Source organism: Anolis sagrei, chromosome 6 (assembly GCF_037176765.1).
Source record: "Anolis sagrei isolate rAnoSag1 chromosome 6, rAnoSag1.mat, whole genome shotgun sequence".
In the NCBI taxonomy this organism is placed as follows: domain Eukaryota; kingdom Metazoa; phylum Chordata; class Lepidosauria; order Squamata; family Dactyloidae; genus Anolis; species Anolis sagrei.
The window spans coordinates 10400696-10409915 of NC_090026.1; the positions used below are offsets into that span (position 1 = coordinate 10400696).

At 41.7% G+C, this 9220-nt stretch overlaps 1 protein-coding gene across 1 annotated transcript; it reads right to left on the reverse strand.

The window, feature by feature from the left end:
* Window positions 1-8981, reverse strand: LOC137097315 (vomeronasal type-2 receptor 26-like). Its single transcript, XM_067469567.1, has 4 exons — window positions 8178-8981; window positions 6059-6286; window positions 5111-5237; window positions 1-902 (listed from the first exon to the last, which is right to left on the reverse strand). The coding sequence occupies exons 1-4, from the start codon at window positions 8979-8981 to the stop codon at window positions 1-3; spliced, it is 2061 nt and encodes a 686-aa protein (XP_067325668.1).
* Window positions 8982-9220: the final 239 nt, after the last annotated feature.

Below are 9220 nucleotides of genomic sequence, written 5' to 3' on the forward strand. Positions count from 1 at the left end.
CTAAACCTTTATCCTTATGAGTTGCTTCCTGGTGTTCAGCTCAGGCCTCAACAGAATAATATAGCATTTAGGGAAGGAGATACAGCCGAGTAAACTAGCACCAGAGGTTAAGATACTGAAGATCTCCACAGCCACCATGGCTTTCCCAGTTGCACTTAGGTAAGTGGGGACAAATGCGATCCAAACACTACAAAAGGCCAGCATGCTGAATGTAATAAACTTAGCTTCATTAAAACTATCAGGTAACTTGCGAACCAGGAATGCTACGGTGAAGCTGGCAAGAGCCAAGAAGCCCATGTAGCTCAAGACACAGTAAAACATGGTGACAGACCCCTCGTTGCACTGCAGGATGATTTCCTCTTTTACAGAGTGCATGTCCAAATCAGGGAATGGAGGGGAGGTTGCCAGCCATGCTATACAAATGCTTGCTTGAATAAGGCAACAAGTAACGGCAATGGAATAAGGCAATCTTCTTCCTGCCCACTTGTTCATCCAAGATCCAGGCTTTGTGGCTAGGAATGCCAAAGAAACAATCATGGTTTTTGCCAACACGCATGACACAGCCACTGAGAAGAGGATGGCAAAAGTTGTTTGCCTGAGAAGGCAGGATACTTCTTCTGGTTGGCCAAGGAACAAAAAAGGAGAGAGGAAGCACAGCAGGAGGGAGATGAGAAGAATGTAGGTGAGATTCCGGTTGTTGGCTTTGACTATTGGCGTATCTTTGTGCTTAATAAATATCTGTAGCACTAATGCTGTGATGAGGACAAAAGAAACCGCGACTGCAGATAAACTGATCCCTAAGGGATCTTTATAAGACAAGAAACTAATATTTTTGGGGATACATGTGTCTCTGTCATTGCTTGGATAATGATCTTCTGGGCATCTGAAACAGTCATCCATATCTGAAAAATCAGAAAAGGTTGTATTTCAGGGGCTATTCATATATTAGGTACAGATCATTCCAATAATATCATTTCTTACAGTATTTCTCAACCTGGAGGTCAGGACCCCTTTGGGGGTCATGAGCGGCATCAGAAGGGTTAGCTGAGACCATTAGAAAACACAACATTTTCTGCTGGTGATGAGGGTTCTGTGTGGGTAGTTCTCATTGTCCAGTTACCTGGTGTGGTTCTTTCACCTGAGCGGCCAAGGTTGTTTTTCTTCCATGATCATACCTGAACACTTAACAGAATGGATCCAGTTGACCTTTTTTATTTATGAAAGCCCTAGAGTTATCTCACTAGCAGTTGCTCTAAGATCTATCTTCAAAAAGGAAGTTATCTAGATATGTAGCCTTCAATGACATTTCTTTAGCAGACTTTTTTTGTGATCCCACCAACTTTCTTATTCCCCTTTTAAGGGCAACCAGGATGAAAAGACTGCTGGATGACAAAGCATGTGAGCAAAGGACGAAGGAGCTGGGTATGTTCAGCCTGGTGAAGAGAAGGCTGAGTGTTCCGTCTCCCAGGAAAAGTTGATTTGCATTGCCCCATAGTTGTAGAAATAGCACCCCTTTTTTGCATTTCTTCCAGGGTTGTTACAGGCTTAGCAACACCCTGATAGTTAACTATTAACAGAGGCTTGAAGTCAGCCTGCAAAGCCTTTGCTGCTGTTGGCTTGCAAACGTATCCTTTTGATCTTGATACCGCCCCTTTTTCCTGGGGATGAATTCTCCATTTTGAAAAGCTCTTCTGCCTTCTACAGTATAACAAAAGTTTCAGATGTGGTTGTGGTCAATCCAGGCCAGCTCAGACAAGCCATCATAAGTACTAACCTCTTGCCTTTAAAACTAGTTCTGAGTTTAGATAGGGAAAGACCTTCTCTTTCTAAAATAGCAACTCAGCACTAGGGCAGAGAATATCCCAGGATTTCTCTGCCAATGGAAGAAGCTTGAACTACTTCGTCTCCAAGCTAGCTTTGAGCTTAGATAGGGAAAGACCTGCTCTTTCTAATATAGCAACTCAGGGCTAGGGTAGAGAATCCCATGATTTCTCCACTATTGGAAGAAGTTAACCCAGCAACTGAAGGGAAAAAGTAAGAAGGAAACAACCACATGATTTTATAAGTTGACTTCCACAACTTGTGCCAAGCCTGTCAAGGACTTTGTGAAAATAAAAATCTTGTTTGATGTTCAGTTTGGAATGGCCTTAGTTGCTGGGATTCCTGAGCTTCAAAGTAAGGCCCCCACAGTCCACCGGACTAAAGAAAGAAGCACATCATAGTTCCAACACTAGAGTGTCTGGGTGTGATGGCACACTGAGAGGTGGCTTGATTGTCTTCTTTAAATACCTTAAGGGCTCTCATAGAGAGGATGGTAGCTGCCCCACAGGATCGCACTAGGTGTAATGATCTGGAGTTACAGATCTGCAAATTTCAACTGAACATTAGAAGGAACTTCTGGATAGCCAGAGCAGCTTGAAAATACAAGCAATTGACTTTAATGGTGGTGACGGGTTTTTTTCCCTCTGGACTTCTTCAAAAAGAGATGGGACAGAACATTGCTATCTGGAGATCCTGCATTGAACAATAGGTAGGAATTGATGACCCGTATGGCTCTTTCTAACTCTATGAGTCTATAACCCTCTTTAATGAACCATGTAAATACTTATTGTGATTACAATGATAATTGCCAGCACCATCTCAATTTTTAAATGCATCTATATGTAACTGCTTAACCTTCTATTCTCAAGGCTAACCATTTTGTGCTCTGTATTCACAGAGTTGGCTTCCAGGCCTTTGATCATTTTGGTCATCCTTCTCTGGACATGTTTCAGATTGTCAGTATTCTTGAATATTCCAGATGACATGTGATCAAAGCATAATAGAGTATTATTATTATTATTTCCCTTTCTCTTGACACTCTACTCCTATTCATACATTCAAGATTAAGTTTGCCTTTCTTAGCTGCCACATTACTGTTGGCTTACAGTGAGCCTGCGGCCTACAAAGTGGTTAGATGCCTTTTATATATGCCATTGTGAAGCTAAGTGTTACCCATCCTATATCTATGCATTTCATTTTTTTCTGCTTAAGTGTTGTACCTTCCATTTTTCCCTGTTGAAATTGAGTTCATAAGTTTTGACCCAGCTCTCTAATCTGTTATGGTCATTTTGAATTCTGATCCTGTCTTAGCGATCCCTCCCAATTAGGTATCATCCACAAACTTGAAAAGCATGTCCTCTAAAGCTTCATCCAAGTCATTAATAAAGACGTTGAAAAGGTATTTGCTGGAGGAAACGGAAAGGGACATTCCTCCATATGTGGTGGACCTGTGAGATCATTCAGGCACTTTGGGATAAGGTAATTAAGGAGAGAGAAAGAATTTGGGGATATATGCTAATGGCTAAACTAACCAATAACAGGAGGAACAAAAGTACTGAGGACTTTTTAGAAAAATGGAAGTTCTAGAGTTGTCTCACTAGTTGGCCATGACATATCTGAATAGAGAGTCAGTAATATAGAGGAGCGCCATTAGGAATTTAGGTTTACTATGAACAAAGATAGATAAATGGGCTTAAAGGCTTCATAGTGCTTCAGTGTTGGAAGTCATGGTGAAGGGTGCATGGGTGTGAGGAAGAGGTTTTATTTTGTGTGGGATAGGGGTTTTGGGTGTGTGTATGGTCTGTCGTGGGTACTACGTCATGTGTTGGTATCTGAATGTTATGGAAATAATTGAGTAGAAAGCTTAGACCGAAAATAGTGGATAACATGTGGAAATTGCAAGTATATATGTTTTAAATTAAGTAACTGGTAATAATATGTACTCAGTGTCAGAATTAACTGGTGGATTGACTAAGGTAGATAGGCATGTATACATCAAAAAAATATTGTTACCTGACTATATATGCTATGATTTGTTGTTCTGTTATGTTCCATAACTGAAATAAATTGATAAAAAAAAGAAAGAAACAAAAAGCACGGGACCTAGAACAGAACCCTGAAGCACCCCACAGGTCACTTCTACCCAGGATGAAAAGGAGCCATTGCTAAGCCATTGCACATTGTACCTATCTCATCCAGGGTTTTATCAATTTTATTCCTAGTACATTTGGCCCACCCACTGTTTTTGATTTCTCTATCAGTTATTTTGAAACTATTGGTTTTATTTTGTTATTTCATGTATTTATTTTGATGATATTTTTGCTTCTTGTATTTTATTTAGCTGTATTGTAATTTTCGGCTTAGCCTCGTGTTAGCCACCCCGAGTCCCCTTTGGGGAGATGGTGGCGGGGTATTTATTATTATTATTAAACTTTATTTGCACCCTGCTAGCATCTCCCGAAGGACTCGTTGCGGCTTACAAAGGCCAAGGCCTCAACACAACAACAGCATAACAAACAACTCAAAGCAAAATCAAAAATATAAAGCAATAACAACAAAACATTACACCACAACACAGTAAAAACTAGGGCCGGGCCAAGTAATGGGTATAGAATTAAAAAGTGCTGGGTGTGACAGGTGGTATGTTGGATTTCAGGGCAAGTGCAATGTGCAGAGAGTCTTAAAATTCTAATGAAGTGCATCTGGGCAAATGCTGGAGTTTTCCTATTCCGGAAAGGCACATCGGAATAGCCAGGTCTTCAAACTCTTCCTAAAGACTGCCAACGTGGGTGCTAGTCCGATGTCTACAGGGACTCTTGCGGAATGTCATAAGGGAGGGCGCCTGTCTGATGTCTACAGGGAGGGTGTTCCAGAGTCGGGGGGCAACCACAGAAAAGGCTCTGTCCCTCGTCCCCACCAAATGCGCCTGTGATGCAGGTGGGATCGCGAGCAGGGCCTCTCTGGATGACGGAGTGCGTGGGTTCGTAGATGGAGATGCAGTCACGCAGGTAGGCAGGTCCCAAACTGTTTAGGGCTTTGTAGGTAAGCACCTGCACCTTGAATTGGGATCGGAAGGTATAAATAAAGTTTATTATAAATAAAGGGTATAAATAAAGTTTATTATAAGCACACTTTTGGTTCAGTCAAGAAAACAATGAGAAATCCACCAACATTAGCATTGTCTAGCCCAAATTTTAAAATATTATGGGAAGCTTTGTTTATATTTATATTGGAATTAATATTTTATTATATATTTTAAGATGACAAAATGGTGTCCGCCATACCCTACCTGTTGAAATAGAAATGTCCCCCTCTGGACATGGAATGCAATCATAGCAGCAGAAGGGTTTGCCTTCCTTCTTCTTCTTCCGCCAGCCTGGCCGACAACGCTCATTACACAGACAAAGGGGAGGTACCTGGTCCAAATTAAAAGGAAATTGCAGTGGGAGAATGATAAAGATACCTCTTTCTCGCATTTCTCTGCATATATAGAACCTCACTAATGGAACATGGAATCAGTCATGATTGCTGGCAGCTAGTGAATGTTTCAAATCTAAATTTTACATAATGGTCAAAAAGGTAAGAAAAACATGCTAATCATGCTCAATAGTTGGATGGGAGACTGCCAACCAATCCTATAGTTCAGGGAAAGGAATTAGCAAAATCATCTCTATTTCTTGCCTAAGAAAATCTTATTGAATTCATGTAATTATCATAGGGATACAAGCATCTTCAAGGCACATACAAGCAAACATTCTAAAAGGGAATGTTTCAGTTAAATATTATGAAGCTGTGAGTAATATTTCCATATACTATATAACAGTGGTTCTCAACCTTCCTAAAGCAACGATCCTTTAATACAGTTCCTCATGTTGTGGTGACCTCCAACCATAAAATTATTTTCATTGCTACTTCATAACTATAATTTTGCTACTGTTATGAATCATAATGTAAATATCTGATATGCAGGATGTATTTTCATTCACTGGACCAAATTTGTCACAAATACCAGATACACCCAAATTTGATTTACTGGTGGGGTTTGGGTTTTTTTTGGGGGGGGGGTTGATTTTTTCATTTGGGAGTTGTAGTTGTTGGGATTTATAGTTAACCTACAATCAAAGAACATTGTTTTTATTTTACAATTGGATCAATGACCATCATTGTGCTGAAATGAGAAAATGTCCTGTACTTGAATGGGCCACCAAGAAAAGTTTGTGTCCTCCACATTCCCTACCTGTTTAAATCCTGGATGCCACACCAACATATTTTCATCAAGGGTGAATTGTTCATCTTGAGGAGCACTTGGATCCACCTTTCCAACTCTTCTTCTCTGGAAGGAATTGTTTGGCAGTGTCTCCAAATTAATAATATCAAATTTACCTCCTGTTTCCATTCTATGCTCAAAGGATACTTGTTCTCCTGCAGAGTTGTTAAATGAAATGCTTTGAAGAAATGGATGGAGCTAATAAAAAAAGCAGTGGAAAAGAAAGTGAGCACTTGAAGATTACATTTTTGCTCTACAAGCAACAAAGATCTGCTCCATGGGGAGAAAGGCAGGATATAAACAAAGATAACAACAACAACAATGGCAACTGGAAGCAAAACGACAGAAGCGGCAGAAATTTTCAATGCCACAGAGCCAAACTGTCAGGAACTGCTATTATAGATTGGAACTCCAAAAGCGTGGATACCAAAAACAGATGTACAAGCTATGAAAACTTGAATATCCAGATTCAGCTATAACAGAGGCTTGCTGACCAGAGGAGATAAATCACCAGGAAAAAGGAGCTCACAAATACCATTGGCCTGTGACAAAGAACTGGTGAGATCACAAGTCTGAAAAAGCTACAGAAAAGGAACACGTCAAACTAGTCTGGGACTTCTGAATTCAGACTGAGAGAGTTTTGGGGCACAAGACTACTGACCTCACAATTATGTTAACAAAACAAAGAATAGATTGTTGATGTTGCAATCAGGGGCGGCTCATCCATTATGCAAAGTAAGCGGTCGCAGAACACTTTTTTTGCCAGGGGCGCAGAGGCACCTCTGTAAATGCCCCTCGACCGCCACTTGAGGAGCGCCTCCTCAGCTCACAACAGTCCTAGCAGTCCGGGGGGAGCATTGGTTTCTTGCCTTGCTGCCGGGCGATCCTCTTCACAAAGGGGCCAGTACCTTGAGCCTCGCCTAGCCCCTCTCGTTCCTGCTCCACCCGGCCACTGGGTGCGCGAGCAGAGCCGGCGCTCAATCGTTCTCCGCCTTCGATCCCTTCCCCATGACCGGCTCCCTTTCCCGATCCCCCGGTGCTCCACCCGCCTCCTCTCCTCTCCCTAATCCGTGGGTGGGCCAAGGGGTGGAGCCGCTACATCTGGCCCGCTTCGGGTCTGGAGGCATGTCTGAAGACCCCAGCGTGCGCACCAAAAGTCACCTCTTCTCCTGACTTTCTCTTCAGCCATTGGGACCAAGAGAGAGAGAGAGAGAGAGAGAGAGAGAGAGAGAGAGAGAGCCCCTCCGGCTGGAGGTATCTCCCACCTCCGCTCCCTCCTTTGTTTTTGCGCCTACCTTCAGGAAAGGTGGGCATCTCCACCTCTCTCTGTCTCTCTCTCTCTCTCTTGGTCCCAATGGCTGAGGAGAAAGCCAGGAGAAGGGGTGACCTTTGGTGCACACGCCGGGGTCTTCAGGCATGCCTCCGGACCCAAAGCGGGCCAGGCAAGGGAGCAAGTGCGGCAAGTGTAGTTACTGGGATGTACAGTTCACCTACAATCAAAGAGCATTCTGAACTCCACCAATGATGGAATTGAACCAAATATGGCACACAGAACTCCCACAACGACAGAAAATATATATCAATGATTGGTTGGGGGGGGGGGCGCCAAAATACCATTTGCTTACCTTTGAAAATTACCTAGGGCTGCCTCTGGTTACAATCCCAGATGACAGCCGGATTAAAGAGAAACAACTAGAAAAGCTGACACGATATGAGGATTTAAAGATCTAACTGCAAAGACTCTGGCACAAGCCACTCAAGGTTGTCCCAGTAGTGATCGGCACACTGGGTGCAGTGCCTAAAGACCTTGGCTTGCACTTAAACACAATCAGCACTGACAAAATAACCATCTGTCAGCTGCAATAGGCCACCTTACTGAGATGTGCATGCATTATTCGCCAATACATCACACAGTTCTAGACACTTGTGAAGTATCCAACATGTGATCCAATACAACAGCCAGCAGAGTGACCTTGTTTGCCGTGTACTAATTGTTGCATTTCAAATAATAATAATAATAATAATAATAATAATAATAATAATAACAATAATAATGCATTAGCCTTTCGGTAAGGTCTGAAGACATTACCTGCCAAGCCTGCAGATTTTGCAGTTTGACTGCATCACCCCTCTTGTTGGTATGGGAGGTATATTTCCCTCTGTTGTAGTTGAATTGAGAAGAGTACATAGCATGCAAAGCCTGAGCCACACTGTGGACAGCATTGTAGACACTGTAGCTGTGTCCTGTCATGCTCATTTCAAACAGAGGCTTAAATATATCCTCAAGGTTCTCATTTCCAGTACATTGCCCCATTTCTGTTTGCTCCCAAGACTCTGGAAAGAAACAGTCAAATGCTTGTTCCCAGAAGACCTGAATAAATTTGTCTCTTTTGTTCCAGTGAGGGTTTGTTGTCTTTAGAAATTCTCTGAAATTTGGAATATCCTTTGAGTGAATAGCAAAAGCAATGGCACCGTGGAAAGCCTGAAGATCCCAACCTCTTGAAAGGCCAGTTAAAACGAATTCTTGTTGAGCTGTCAGGATCCACACCTTCTTGAAAACAAAATGTTCATTTTCAAGACCTCCCGTAGTTAAGATGACTCTTAAAGCTGCAATGGTCAAAGATTCTCCGTACAAGATAATCGTGTTTATATCACTCATTAAATATGAATAAATTTCATATATATCTAAAAACGTCTCATCCAAACGTGCTATATAGGGTAGCCTTTTTATAAACGCTGAACAGATCCTGTTCTCTGAAAGCAGTGGTTCCAGACTCTGCAAGAAATGCTCTCCGCTGTTATTATCAGTGGCAAAGATCCCAACCCAATTCCATCCAAAATATTGCAACAGGCGAATAATTCCAACATTCTGATAAGATTCCTTTGGGACCATGGAATAAAATGATGAATACTGCATTGCATTAAGCTCTTGAACGTCAAATGGTCCATAGATCATCTAAAATGAAATGCAAATATATAGAACAAAGATGTTAATAAAAGTGTCTATATTCATTGATTTATCGATTCAACAACCATTTGACAAGTTAAAGTTATATCTGTGGTCAGTAATAAAGTCTAGGGATATACATTCTGTGTGTCAACCATTTCTGTCCTCATTGCAAAAATGTTCAC

Bases quoted from the DNA above. Each gene is read 5' to 3' on its own strand.
- LOC137097315 (XM_067469567.1), bottom strand. From the start codon at position 8,981: ATGGTCCCAAAGGAATCTTATCAGAATGTTGGAATTATTCGCCTGTTG. The intron at 6,287-8,177 runs GTAATGTCTTCA...TTTTTTTATTAG, and splicing joins AAAATCTGCAGGCTTGGCAG to CTCCATCCATTTCTTCAAAG. The intron at 5,238-6,058 runs GTAGGGAATGTG...AATTTGGACCAG, and splicing joins GGCATCCAGGATTTAAACAG to GTACCTCCCCTTTGTCTGTG.